Source organism: Drosophila montana, unplaced genomic scaffold, assembly GCF_035044405.1.
Source record: "Drosophila montana isolate Dmon_TW-CO22-7 unplaced genomic scaffold, ASM3504440v1 contig_402_1, whole genome shotgun sequence".
NCBI classification, from domain to species: domain Eukaryota; kingdom Metazoa; phylum Arthropoda; class Insecta; order Diptera; family Drosophilidae; genus Drosophila; species Drosophila montana.
The window spans coordinates 2,015,425-2,028,378 of NW_026998739.1; the positions used below are offsets into that span (position 1 = coordinate 2,015,425).

Below are 12,954 nucleotides of genomic sequence, written 5' to 3' on the forward strand. Positions count from 1 at the left end.
AAGCTAAAACAAAAGCAACTAAATTAGGTACTATAATTTAAAATAGTTTACAACAATTTATTGAAATAATTTGTTCAAAATACATAATTATTCATTCCCGTCTATTGTAGGGTTATATTAATTGTCTTATTAATCACGAAATTCGCTCAAGGAGGGAGGTTAATTGCTGACAGAGATTAAAATATTGATGCTGTGACAAAAATTTTTCAACTGACTGCAGATTACTAAAACCATAAGTTCAAATATGAACATAAATTTTCAACCGAACTGTATTTATGCCTATTTTAATCATATATGTGTGTGTGTTAATAATTTAAATAAGCTAATCCACATGTAATATAATTTGAACTCTGGTTATCGGCGAACTCATTTGCAAGACAATAAATAAATACATTTACTGACCTTATCAACTGCATTTCGTTCTCTATTATTTAAATTTTATATAAATGAATATTTGAATCTGGCATTCCGCGTAAACTGCGTGTGCCATTAAAAAAGCCTACAGCACAACTAAGAACATTCCGAAATATTTGAAAATATTCTGTACTAAAAACTAAAATCTACATAAACAGTGCATCTCAGCTACGAAAATGGACCGTGCTGTATTTCTCTTCGCTTCGCATTGCTCTTGCGAGACGTGTTCAATAAGTAATGAGAATAGCCTAAAGAACACGCGTTCTCAGGGGAGCGTGGTACTAACTTAACATTAGAACTCAACTATTTTATGCGTGCTCTACTTATACTAAAAATACTTGTGATGCTTTTAGTTGCTCAATTTTCATCGGTTTCTGAGCGTTTTAAGAGTGGTTCCGTGATATTGTAGTATTTAGCATATTTCTGCAAATCAATGAATAAAAATACATACAAATAGTTTATTTAAATCTTACTTAATTAATCAGTGCACTAGCACTGGGTACTAGGTACTAACCTCGCACAGTTCAACATCTAAACAACAAATCGCCTGGCAGGACTCATTCGTAGCGCTTTCTTTAGAGTTGCTATTGATTCTTACTTGCGGCAAGCCATCTGCTCCATTTTCCAGTGAAATTAGATTTTCTTTGACTAGAAACGATATAATCAATGCATTCTGCACACTGTCCATAAAGTTATGGGGATTGCAGATTAGTTTAAAATATGGAATAGGCTCATTGTTGCCCGCTCTGTAAATATTTTTAATCTGTTTCATAATATGATTGACAGCCGTGGAGCCTTCGCCTTTCCGTTCTAGCTTGTCGCTTTGTTTGGGACGTTTTTCGACCGCCTATAAAGCGAAGAAGTCTGTTCTAATACATATGTATATATATATATAAAGATCGTGTCGTTTAGCAGAAACTTACATCTGTGTTGGTTTTGCGCGGTGCACGTTGTTTTGGAATGTGCTTTTTAGGTTCTACATTTATAAAGGGTAGCATCGAGGCGTTTGTAAAGTATGGTACTCCATGCTGGCAAGCGAGGCTGCACAGTGCATTCCAGTCTTCAGAATTATCTTTAAAAACAATGTTGTTCTTTATTAGGCGTAAGCGGGCCACTGTTTCGTGTCCACAATGGGCACAACATATAGTATGTGCCCATCTCTTGTTATTTTCGGAGCCCGGTCACACTGCATTTGGGAATAATGCAAGGCTCCAATTTATACTTACAATTGCCGTACAAAACATTCGGTCTGTGAAATTCGAATTATATTGTATGGCCTTTCCAACCACTTCGTGATTACGTCTTAGAAGTTCAGTGTCCAGTACAAGTTCTGTAGAGTTTGTTTTGCGATCCTCATAGCCTTTGACAATATCGTTAGCCTTGCTTAAAATATCATAAATGGCCGACATGGACTCGCCAAATGAGCGGGATTCAATCTGTTGCTCTGCAAAAAAAAATTGCGCCTTTAAAAAGAGCATTGCCAAATTTACATACACTTACCAATCTTAATGTTTTTTTCAATTAAATCTTGTAACTGAATTATACGCTCGTTCTCCTCAGCTTCGTCATCCCGTTGAGTCGTTTGCATATTTTCCGTAGAATCCATTACGTTTTTTAAAAAAATATTTTATATGAAGAACCAAATGCTGCTAATATAAAATATCTTATCGATGATTTACCAAATGATAAGTGCTCGATATTTCAATCGAAAACAGTCAATTTAATTATATCGATATTTACGACAATTTAAATGACCCAATTAGATTATAATTATATTTGGCTTTACAATTATGATATCCTTTCTAGTGATATAAGTGAATATAATATTGGTGTCTATATATATTGAATAATATGCTCACTAAGGCGAATGCTCTTAACAGATAAAGGCAGCCGAAACATAAAGTACCATGCGCAAATAAGAATCGAATGAGTCGCAATTTTAATCATTTTAAACATTACATTATATTACTTTCTAAGCTTGTTGCCCTGCATGGGTGGACGATTTCCTTGCCCTGAATTACCAGCACGCATACCGCCATTCCCCAGCCCTCCACCAGTGGGCCCACTGCGAATACCGAAACTATTTCGGTTCCCGCTTCGAGGTGCACGTTGGTTTTGGTTCTGTGAGGAATTGCCGCCACGATTCTTGTTCATCTCGGCGCGATTTCGCGATTTAGCTTGTGCATCCTCCTTTACCATGTCAATGACTTCATCTGGAATACGTAAATACTTAATTGTACTTCCACGTATATAGCATTCTGGCATGCGCCAAAACCGGTCTCCATCCTAAAAAGAAATATTTTGTTTAAGATACACACTAGGCTCAAGAAAGTATGTTTTACTAATAAGATATTGATTCTTTGCCGGTTAGCCGGTGCTCCCGGTGTGGAGTCTACATACCTTTGAAGTACAAATTACATCGCGTAAGTTAATATTCATCCAGGAGTCGCAACTAACTAAGTGTCCATTGTAGGTTTCTCCATTTTTTAACTCCACCAGCTGTCAAAACAAATTCATTTAGATACAACCATCAAACAAATCTAAAAGGTGCCCTTAAATATAAACACCGGCGTACTTACCATGGGATGACTTTGGGCTGTTTTTAAGAGTGATAACGGCAGCTGGAATTACAAATATCTTTGTTTTAATACCATTCACTTATTTATTAACCAAGAAAAATAGCATTACTTACCATTTTTATATTATTTTTATAAAATAAGCAATGAGTATCTCAGAGATGATAGTTTTCAGGATATCGATATCAATCGCATATTCGAACGAACTTTATGAACCACAATTAGAGACTTGGTTCGATCGAACTTGTTCGCACCGATTCGATGCAACTCTGAAGAAATAACAAATATGTTTTTACAATAAGTTGCTGGCTGAATAACGCAACTGATATATAAACAGATTAAAACTACATATTTGATTGAACCATGGCATCGAAAAGGAAACAACATTTTGGGCTACCTGATAGTGAAGCGTTTAAAAAAAAACACACATTGGACTCAGATGAAGAGGACTCTGACGACTACGAACGGTGAGTTAAGCGTGGATATTCCAAAATAAACAAAAGAACACAAGATATTGTTTATATTTTAGAGACAACCTTAATGATAGCGATATTGAAGGTGGAGAGGAAGGCGTGGGGAAAGTAGAAGACGATGTCAAGATAACTCCGTTTAATATGCGTGAAGAACTTGAAGAGGGTCATTTTGATAAGGAGGGTCACTATCATTGGAACAAAGAGTCCGAGATTAAGGATAACTGGTTGGATAACATTGACTGGGTTAAGGTAAACACCTGTTTGTATTATGGTAACGCACTTGTATTAATCATTTACTAATTAATGCGATAGGTAGAGAAAGACAAGAACTACTTTGATCCAAACAATGGCGAAGAAAATTCTGCAGATGGCAGCTTACCTGTAAATCCATTTAATCTGTCAATGGCATTTGGAAAAATGCTTGAGTACATGAAACCGGGCGAGAGCGTACAGATGGCTTTGCAAAGATTGGGCCGTAAGCGTCCCAAGTTGTCGACTCTTGAGAAGCTGAGGCAAAAGAAAGCCGGCATAGAGAGCAATGAATCGCAACAAATTTCGAAGCTAACCGAACTGGCGAATGAAATTCTTTCAAATACTGGAAATATGGATATATATCAAGAAACGTACGAAAAGATAAAGCATAAGCTTGAAGACTTGCCAAGCACAAGTAAGCCAGCCGGGGAATCTTTCGATATGTATGCGGATGATTTCGTGGAAAAAGAGTCCAAGCTTTTAAAAGATTCACAGAAAACAAGTGAGCCAAATACAAATGAAATAAATTGGGAGTTTAAATGGAAGCAGACTGATGAGGACATTCAGGGCCCATATAGTACAGAGAAAATGTTTAATTGGTCACAAGGGGACTATTTTAAGAATGGCGTGTATGTACGCAAAGTTGGTGAAAATTCAAATTTTTATTCAAGCAATAGAATAGACTTCGATTTGTATTTATAAGCAAAATAATTGTAAATGCATACAGATGTGTTTTAATTATTTAAGTCAGTTGTGTTATTGACTTTTATAGAAAATGAATAATTAATAAAAGTAATTTTGCAAAAGCTAACCGATTGCTTGTGGTTTTTAGTAAATATTAAAATAAAAAAAAAACTACTTTGTTTAAAAAAAATTTCAAGGAAAGTTCCATATGATATTAGTACTGAGCATATATTTGCTATGGTTTTTAATTAAATGAATATCAATTTATGAAAAGCCGGCCGATAATTGTGGTGGTTGGTCGATAGTTAGATATCTGATAGTCAGTTATCAACATCTCTGTTGCTAATAACAACACACTCTTGTTTACAAATTTATTGACATAAGAAAATTAGTATACTTTTGTACTTGTGTTCGTAATCCCACAAATTCCGGCTTCGCAAAATTTATCGGCCAGCGCCCACTGGCCAAATAAAAAATTGCAAAAGTTCGAGTAACCACTTACGACAGTCAACTAATTGCGCGAAATGTTCAAAAACACGTTTCAGTCCGGATTCTTGTCAATACTTTACAGCATTGGCTCGAAGCCATTGCAGCTTTGGGACAAGAAAGTACGAAACGGCCATATTAAACGCATTACTGATAATGACATACAGAGTCTGGTTCTCGAAATAGTTGGAACCAATGTGAGCACTACGTTTATAACTTGTCCGGCAGATCCAAAGAAGACGCTGGGCATCAAGTTACCGTTTCTGGTAATGATCATCAAGAACATGAAAAAATACTTTACATTCGAAGTACAGGTATGTGGTATATGCAAAAATGCAGCTTGAATGTGCTTATTGGGAAGAATAAACTAATCTCTATTGTATATATGTATAAACAGGTTCTTGATGATAAAAATGTGCGACGCCGGTTTCGCGCTAGCAATTACCAATCTACAACTCGGGTGAAGCCGTTTATATGCACAATGCCTATGCGCTTGGATGAGGGTTGGAATCAGATACAATTCAATTTGTCAGACTTTACACGTCGCGCCTACGGCACCAACTATGTTGAAACACTGCGGGTGCAGATTCATGCTAACTGTCGAATACGTCGCGTATATTTCTCGGATCGGCTTTATTCAGAGGACGAACTGCCTCCGGAATTTAAATTATTTTTGCCGATACAAAAGCCAGTTCAAAAGACAACTGCCATTTGCAGTTAACCATTTAGTCGCCGATCTAATGAAATACATGCAAATTTATTCAACTATAGTACATAGCCGCCAACCAAGAGTCAGCGAAATATTCAACTTTAAACAATCACTTTGAAACAAAAATTTTCATGCAAGCTGCCGGCATACGTGTTTATTAAGAATTCTATGTCAATAATGCGCTTACTACACACTTTACAATAAAAATTCACTATTTATGTAAACGTTGATCCTTTAGCCGGCCATTGTCGGCATTTGTTAGCACTTCAACGCCAGTCTCTGTGATCAATATCGTATGCTCAAACTGTGCGCTACGCGAATTGTCTAAACTAATTGCCGTCCAGCCGTCCTCTAAGAGACCAATTGCGCCGCCACCAAGAGACAAAATTGGTTCAATGGTAAAAGTCATGCCCGCTTGCATTCGGCCCGGGGCCTCATTGGCTACATTTCGATTTAGCAAATTGAAGAATTTCTGAATACTTAAACGTAGTAATCAATTAAAGAGTTCTTACCGTAATGATAAATTTCGGGTGGACCATGAAAGTAGCTACCAATACCATGGCCAATAAATGCTGCCACGGATGCCAGGTCACGCTCTTGGCAATATCTCTCTATGCATTTACCGATTTCACTAAAGGGCACACCCGGGCCACAGAGTGCTATACACTTGTTTAGGCACTCGCGTGTTGAATCCACTAAAAAGCGTCCACGCTCATCGACGTCACCAACAAGAAAAGTCTCTGAACAATCCCCATGACAACCATTTTGGTAGACGGTCACATCAATGTTTATTATATCACCGTCGGCCAAGGGTCGGTCGTCCGGTATACCATGGCAGGCAACATTGTTAATGGACGTGCACAATGATTTGGGGAATCCAACATATCGAAGTGGGGATGGGTAGGCGTTTTCGGAAATAATACGCTGGTGCGCAAAGTCATCAATCTCATCCGTAGTTATGCCAATTTTTGCCATTTTGCCGCATTCCCGAAGTATCTGTGCTGCCAGCTTTCCGCTGGAGCGCATATGATTTAACTGCTCCACATTTTTGATTTCAGGAGTTCCTATTGTATTGCCTGCCGGCATTTCTTTATAATAGTACGGCGGCTTCTGTATGTGCTCGGGAACTTTCCGTTCATTAGAAACTTTGCCGGCGGCGCTTATTAATTCCCATTTGCCCTTATCTCTGCAATACAGAGATGCATTAGAAAACTACAGTTTACTTCAGTTAATAATTTAACATTGCTGAACAGATTAATTATATAAGACTACAGTAAGATTTTGGGTCATATTATATATCCTCGTAAATTCCTCGATTACTTTTTAAACTGCATATGCAGTTCTTTTAAACATATCGTAAAACATATTAAACATATCATAGCTTATAGGAACAATCCTAAGTAGCAGGCTGTGTACATGTTTTCACAAAACAGCTTTTATCATTTAATCAATAGCATTTGTATGCAATGTTTAAAATATTTAATATGTTAAACTTTTCAGCTGAAAGTGTAACTAGAAAATATACTATTACAACCTTTGTATCTAAAATAGACCATACCGCTTGCTAAGTTGGAAAAAATTCCTCTGCAGATATTGTCCATAAACATGCCATGAATTCCTCGATATTTGGAACCGCATTTTGTTTTTAACAACAAATAAACCAAAATTTAATTTCAACAGCTGGCCACGCACGGCAACTGCAATGTTACACACTTATCGATAATGCGAAATATCGATATTTGAATCGATAGCCCTAACAAATATGTTTTGTAAATAAACAAACTGACATGTATAACATAGAACTCCTTTTAACGCCGTAGTAAAAGCAAATTTAAATAAATATTAAATATATATGTCATGAGTTGCAACTATGCAGAAGGCCTTTCGGAATACGAAAATAAAGGAATTTTGGGTGTTCCAGAAGTAAGCAGTAAAATTTCTATACCCAATACATAAATAAAAACCAGAAAAAATTATGATTTTCAGAATTTCGACAGTGAAGAAATCGTCAACCAAAAATGTAAGGAGCTGGCAAACTTAATAAAAGACTCTAAACATGTTGTATTCCATACGGGTGCAGGCCTTAGCACATCAGCTGGTATTCCCGATTTTAGGTAATTGCTTAAACTGTGTTTTTATGTTTCTATGTTTTTTGACAATTATACTTTCAGAGGGCCCAAGGGCGTTTGGACGCTTGAGCAAAAAGGCGAAAAGCCTACTTTTAACACATCTTTTGACGCAGCAAGGCCAACTAAATCTCACATGGCCTTAAAGTCTTTAGTTGAGCATGGATATGTTCAGTATATTGTCTCTCAAAACATTGACGGCCTGCATTTAAAATCTGGCCTAGATCGAAAATACTTAGCGGAGCTGCACGGCAATATCTTTATAGAGCAGTGTCAGAAATGTCGACGGCAGTTCGTACGCAAGACGGCCGTGGAGACAGTGGGCCAAAAGCTATTAGGGCTCCCATGTAGGTCCGTTGAGATTGGCAATAGTCGCAGCTGTCGCGGCGGAGTTATGCACGATAACGTTTTGGATTGGGAACACGACCTACCCGAACGTGACCTAGATATGGCATTTATGAATTCAACGTAAGAAATATCCAATAGTATTAATGATTATCCCATCTTAAATATATATTTGAAAATGTAGGATGGCTGATATTAATATAACCCTGGGTACCACTCTGCAAATTGTCCCAAGCGGAAATTTACCTCTCAAAAATCTTAAGCATGGTGGTAAACTTGTCATATGCAACTTGCAGCCCACAAAGCATGTAAGATCACTCATAAAATACACATTGATTATTTAATAAGAACCATATCTTTTCAGGATAAGAAAGCATATTTAAGTATTTCGAGTTATATCGATGATATATTAACGAAAGTGTGCAAGCGTCTGGGCATTGAAATTCCAGAGTACTCGGAAGAGTATGATCCTACAAAGCATTCCAACGTTTCGGAATGGACACTGCCCCAAGAGTATGTTAAAGAAATGGATAAACAATTTAAGGAACATCAGAAATCTTCAGCAAAGAGTCGAAATATCGCTTCTACAAAATGTAAACCGCTCATTAAAGGAAAAATGATAAAAAAGCGTAAAATAAGTGAATAATCAGCATTAGAATAGTATTAAGAATAAATGTTAATAAATTTATAAATAACAACAAAGTCTAGCTAATATAGTCTATAATTAAGAGTATGTAAGTAACTAGAACTGTTTCAACACGGGACGATTCTGCAATGACTGCAGCTCGCTCAGCATCACAGCCACATTGTATCGTAGACGTTGAAACATTGATAATGGCAGCTCCAATGTTCGATACTCGCCATTATTCAATTTAAAATGCAGCACAATAGTCGGTTTATCCAGTTGAGCCATCCTAAAGATATCCGTATGTAATACAAAAAAAAAAGGGCAAATCAGCATTAACTTACGTTGAGCCCAGGGAAATGTTGATGCGCCACTGCATGTCCAGCATTTTTGCTCTTTCCATTTTGGTTTCCGCAAAATTTCTACTAAGCGTGGTGCGGTGGTTGAGCAGCACCTTGGTTAAATCCTCTGCGCACGCATCTGTGAAGCTAAAAGAGCCATACATGGATGTTACTTTATTAAATTATACTGGATCGCTAGCTACATTTATAAAATATAGATTGTTTTAAGCTTACCACAAATCGTCAGCTAAGCACTGGCGCAGCTCCTGATCCTTGACCACACCTTTTGGATATCGCAAATATATTTGCATTATCAGCAGCACCATTGTAAATAATTCGCAAAAATTCTTGGGTACTTCGTGTCCTGCATTTTTCAGTTTGTTAATTGCAAGTGCCAAGACGTCGGCTGATGATTTTTTTGTTTCAATATAATGCACAGAGACTTGTATTAAAACTCGAAGCGCTGATTTAGTTAATTGTGGAATGTATATGGTGTATGGTTTCACGCTCTTTAATATATGATATCGAAAATTTATGGACATTTTGTATTTTGCAATCTTTCTGTCCTTTCAAAATATTATTAATGCAATCTTGTTTTCGCTCCAATTGGACTAGTTCAATTTAGAGATGAACAAGGTTCACGTTCACTGAACAAAATCATCGCACACATTCGTGTCGCTCGAATGAACAATGGTTCTTCTACCTCTTAATTGAATTAGATTTCACAAGTGGTCCTGTATGTACTTGAAAATATTATAATAAAAGAGTTTTGAAAGTATCAGAATTTTATATTTTAAATATTAAAATTTTTCCAAGATTTGGTTTACATCACTATTTGAAATTCGGATGAGGGACAGCATTAAGACCTTTAAAACTACTATTGTTACGCTAGGCGGGTAGTTTTAACAAAAATGAGTAAACATTTAAGTTTAAATTAATTTTTGATTTGCAGTAAGCGATCAAAATGAAAACTGAGTGTTTTTGATATACATATGACCTGCTAGTTTGGTGGACGATCATTTAAGCAAGCTAGCTCCAACAACTTAATGGCATGTTTTTAACAAAGTTTTATAATCAGATAACTTTTTAAGCATAAGGTCAATTTTGTCATATCGTATCGAAGTTGACCAGAAACGTTGATAGAACTGGTTGATTTATTATTTTAAAATTAAATTATAATTAGTAATTATTTTGATTTTGGTTGTGGGAATAGACGAGGTAAGATAAGATACACACAAGTGCGCTACATACATGCTTATGTAAAGATGCTCGTTCATACATTGATAAGCAAATTACGATAGCTGAATTGTTTTGTATGCAGATGGAAATCATAATGAATAGAATTTGTACATTATTTGTATACTTTAATAATTTGCATTGAGTTGGTATATGCATAAATTAATTGGTGCCACATTTCGAATTTCTTATACTTTTTTAAACTAATGCAACACAAAAAAATATGTTCCCTTTCGATATACAATATCATTTTTTGTTTCTGTTATACGACAAAGATCTACTTATAACACGGTCCGCATCTTCAATATTGCTGTTCCTCTCTCCAAATCCTTTGCCTCATCCTCCTCCGGCTCTGTTGTGACGGCACCGCACACACACACGAATGGAATTATTAGCTGCTGCGGCTGCTGCTGTTGCTTATGCTGGCAGCTGTAGCTTTTTGCCTTTGAGCACTTTGGTAATATATAGATAAAAGAAATCGCAGTAAAGTATGGTTTGGACGATGCCCGCAAAGATCGCAATAAGATCATAATGCGACTCCACCATGTAGCGATAAACCCAATTGAGCAGATACAGGGCACGGTACGAGCCCAGGGCAAACAAATAATGGCTTGTAATCGATTCGGCCTCTCCGGTCTTGCTAACCAGGAACAGTTGCGGCAATATGGCAACCGATTCCAAATAAATTGAGAATGTCCAGAGCACCTCCATCAATGTAAACTCGTGATTAATTACCAAAGATAGCAGAGCACATGGTATTAGCAGAAATTCAATGCGGAACGAATCATGATTGTGATCGTAGGTGGCCTTAAATTTCACGTACATCAGATAGACCGTTGCGCCCGATGTGGCCAGGAAGAGCACCTTCATTACCGAATTGTAGAGGCTGACGTATGTAGTGAATAGATCCAAGTAGCGTGTCAGATAGACGATAGCGAATAATATTTGAGATTTGCCAGAGATGCCGGCGCATGATCGTGTCTTCCATATTTTAAGCAATAGTATTATTATAGCAAATACATGCGATAAATCTCCAGCAAACCGAAAAATATTCATTCTGAGTGATTCGTCAGTTCTTTTTTTTTTTCTTCGTTTTTAGTGTGGACTGTTCTTTCTTGTAGTTGCACGGTTTTCGCGACGCCACCCTGAATGGGATAAGAGTATTTGCAATTATGCTATAATGTTTTAGCAATTACAATACCGTACTTTACCAAACCACACAATTTGTTTAATTTTCACTTGTTTTGCCAACGAGTTAAAACTTTTTGGTGTTGTGCCGCCTATATGTACGTAGAATGTCGGCACAAAAGAGAGAAACAAAGAGAGCCAAAGTGACGTGGCCACATACATATATGAGCATCCGAGACGTTTGAGCACAATTTATTTGTTCTCAACAGAATATAAAAACAGGGCTGCATTCAATAATCGAATTAGTAATGTAAGCCGGCACACTCGATAAAAATGACAATACTTCTTCATCGCAACACAACGATATACATCAATGCGTCGATAAGCTGATTGTCGACAGAGATGCAGTAGTTTGTTTAGCCATTTTATTTTCACTTAAAGAAATAATTATACGCTGCTAAAATTTATAAATTTTGTTTATCAAGAAATAGTAAAACGGCCCAAAAATGGTAAGTTTGATGTAAATGTTTTGTTTAGAGAAATTAAAAAAAGAAAATTGTAAACGTTTGTGTCCTCATTATGCCGCCTTTGCCGGCCATGCTTGTTTTCTTTTGCTTGGTTTTGGTTTAACAAAATAAACTAAATTATGCTTTCATTTTTCAGACTATTGGCAAGAATAACAAAATGATTCAGCACCTGAATTATCGGGTGCGAATTGTACTGCAGGATTCTAGGACGTTTATTGGAACTTTCAAGGCATTTGATAAGCATATGAATCTTATATTGGGCGACTGCGAAGAGTTCCGTAAAATACGCTCTAAAAACTCGAAAGTGCCAGAGCGGGAGGAGAAGCGTGTGCTGGGGTTTGTGCTGCTGCGTGGTGAGAACATAGTATCACTTACCGTTGAAGGCCCGCCACCACCCGAAGAGGGTCTGCCACGAGTACCCATTCCAGGCGCTGCCCCAGGTCCAGGAATTGGTCGTGTAGCTGGCCGTGGCGTACCGATGAACATATCGTCCGTACCGGCTGGCTTGCAAGGTCCCGTAAGAGGCGTGGGTGGTCCCGCTCAACAGCACATGGCGCCGATGGGTCGAGGTGTACCCCGAGCCCCAATGATGGGTGCACCGCCGCCAGGCATGATTCCCGGCGGCATTCCTGCTATGCCAGGCAGTCTCGGACGCGGCGCACCACCACCAATGAGAGGACCACCACCGATGATGCGCGGTGCACCACCGCCAGGTCGGGGTGGCTATTAATTAACAGCATCCGTTTATCTTTATAGTAAATAAAATAAAATTTGAGTCAGTAATTGGCTTTTTATGTGGGTAAATCTGAGAATTGGTTCTTCGTATTTCGATCTCATTTACGAAGTCTCAATGATATCTAGCTATATACTCGATATGTAAAGCAATCAGTTATTTTACATTTTGAGAGGTCAAATATAGCAAATAAACATAATATTGGAGTTTTGAAGCTTTTAAATTTATATATATTTGTTTTTTTATATTTTGCATGCTTTAAATAAGTTCATACATATATATTTATTTGAATGTTACAG

At 37.3% G+C, this 12,954-nt stretch overlaps 9 protein-coding genes across 10 annotated transcripts; 4 read left to right on the forward strand and 5 right to left on the reverse strand.

Moving 5' to 3' along the window:
* Nucleotides 1-36: 36 nt before the first annotated feature.
* On the reverse strand, nucleotides 37-2,084 carry Nse4 (Non-SMC element 4). The gene is made up of 5 exons (XM_064698237.1): nucleotides 1,915-2,084; nucleotides 1,641-1,858; nucleotides 1,338-1,505; nucleotides 929-1,261; nucleotides 37-837 (listed from the first exon to the last, which is right to left on the reverse strand). The coding sequence occupies exons 1-5, from the start codon at nucleotides 2,018-2,020 to the stop codon at nucleotides 772-774; spliced, it is 891 nt and encodes a 296-aa protein (XP_064554307.1). The 5' UTR covers nucleotides 2,021-2,084; the 3' UTR covers nucleotides 37-771.
* Nucleotides 2,085-2,330: 246 nt separating this feature from the next.
* On the reverse strand, nucleotides 2,331-3,221 carry LOC135439492 (U6 snRNA-associated Sm-like protein LSm4). Its single transcript, XM_064698242.1, has 4 exons — nucleotides 3,107-3,221; nucleotides 2,994-3,035; nucleotides 2,815-2,913; nucleotides 2,331-2,700 (listed from the first exon to the last, which is right to left on the reverse strand). The coding sequence occupies exons 1-4, from the start codon at nucleotides 3,107-3,109 to the stop codon at nucleotides 2,380-2,382; spliced, it is 465 nt and encodes a 154-aa protein (XP_064554312.1). The 5' UTR covers nucleotides 3,110-3,221; the 3' UTR covers nucleotides 2,331-2,379.
* An 18-nt stretch (nucleotides 3,222-3,239) lies between these two features.
* Nucleotides 3,240-4,526, forward strand: holn1 (CD2 antigen cytoplasmic tail-binding protein 2 homolog holn1). Its single transcript, XM_064698236.1, has 3 exons — nucleotides 3,240-3,457; nucleotides 3,520-3,712; nucleotides 3,776-4,526. Exons 1-3 carry the CDS (start codon nucleotides 3,354-3,356, stop codon nucleotides 4,415-4,417), a joined length of 939 nt encoding a protein of 312 aa, XP_064554306.1. The 5' UTR covers nucleotides 3,240-3,353; the 3' UTR covers nucleotides 4,418-4,526.
* Nucleotides 4,527-4,745: 219 nt separating this feature from the next.
* Bug22 (cilia- and flagella-associated protein 20) lies at nucleotides 4,746-5,818 on the forward strand. Its single transcript, XM_064698240.1, has 2 exons — nucleotides 4,746-5,199; nucleotides 5,283-5,818. Exons 1-2 carry the CDS (start codon nucleotides 4,924-4,926, stop codon nucleotides 5,604-5,606), a joined length of 600 nt encoding a protein of 199 aa, XP_064554310.1. The 5' UTR covers nucleotides 4,746-4,923; the 3' UTR covers nucleotides 5,607-5,818.
* On the reverse strand, nucleotides 5,721-7,337 carry LOC135439484 (methionine aminopeptidase 1D, mitochondrial). Its single transcript, XM_064698235.1, has 3 exons — nucleotides 7,153-7,337; nucleotides 6,107-6,780; nucleotides 5,721-6,035 (listed from the first exon to the last, which is right to left on the reverse strand). Exons 1-3 carry the CDS (start codon nucleotides 7,230-7,232, stop codon nucleotides 5,806-5,808), a joined length of 984 nt encoding a protein of 327 aa, XP_064554305.1. The 5' UTR covers nucleotides 7,233-7,337; the 3' UTR covers nucleotides 5,721-5,805.
* A 14-nt stretch (nucleotides 7,338-7,351) lies between these two features.
* On the forward strand, nucleotides 7,352-8,772 carry Sirt6 (sirtuin 6). The gene is made up of 5 exons (XM_064698234.1): nucleotides 7,352-7,517; nucleotides 7,581-7,708; nucleotides 7,766-8,188; nucleotides 8,250-8,373; nucleotides 8,430-8,772. Exons 1-5 carry the CDS (start codon nucleotides 7,452-7,454, stop codon nucleotides 8,709-8,711), a joined length of 1,023 nt encoding a protein of 340 aa, XP_064554304.1. The 5' UTR covers nucleotides 7,352-7,451; the 3' UTR covers nucleotides 8,712-8,772.
* LSm-4 (Like Sm protein 4) lies at nucleotides 8,701-9,650 on the reverse strand. Its single transcript, XM_064698239.1, has 3 exons — nucleotides 9,266-9,650; nucleotides 9,035-9,178; nucleotides 8,701-8,979 (listed from the first exon to the last, which is right to left on the reverse strand). The coding sequence occupies exons 1-3, from the start codon at nucleotides 9,571-9,573 to the stop codon at nucleotides 8,808-8,810; spliced, it is 624 nt and encodes a 207-aa protein (XP_064554309.1). The 5' UTR covers nucleotides 9,574-9,650; the 3' UTR covers nucleotides 8,701-8,807.
* Nucleotides 9,651-10,142: 492 nt separating this feature from the next.
* KdelR (ER lumen protein-retaining receptor) lies at nucleotides 10,143-11,631 on the reverse strand. 2 transcript variants are annotated; one of them, XM_064697857.1, is made up of 2 exons: nucleotides 11,479-11,631; nucleotides 10,143-11,412 (listed from the first exon to the last, which is right to left on the reverse strand). In XM_064697857.1, exon 2 carries the CDS (start codon nucleotides 11,321-11,323, stop codon nucleotides 10,685-10,687), a length of 639 nt encoding a protein of 212 aa, XP_064553927.1. In that variant the 5' UTR covers nucleotides 11,324-11,412; nucleotides 11,479-11,631; the 3' UTR covers nucleotides 10,143-10,684. The 2 variants fall into 2 exon arrangements, with proteins under 2 accessions (XP_064553927.1, XP_064553926.1); XM_064697856.1 differs by having other exon boundaries at nucleotides 11,474-11,627.
* Nucleotides 11,632-11,745: 114 nt separating this feature from the next.
* Nucleotides 11,746-12,705, forward strand: SmB (small ribonucleoprotein particle protein SmB). The gene is made up of 2 exons (XM_064697858.1): nucleotides 11,746-11,904; nucleotides 12,059-12,705. The coding sequence occupies exons 1-2, from the start codon at nucleotides 11,902-11,904 to the stop codon at nucleotides 12,650-12,652; spliced, it is 597 nt and encodes a 198-aa protein (XP_064553928.1). The 5' UTR covers nucleotides 11,746-11,901; the 3' UTR covers nucleotides 12,653-12,705.
* Nucleotides 12,706-12,954: the final 249 nt, after the last annotated feature.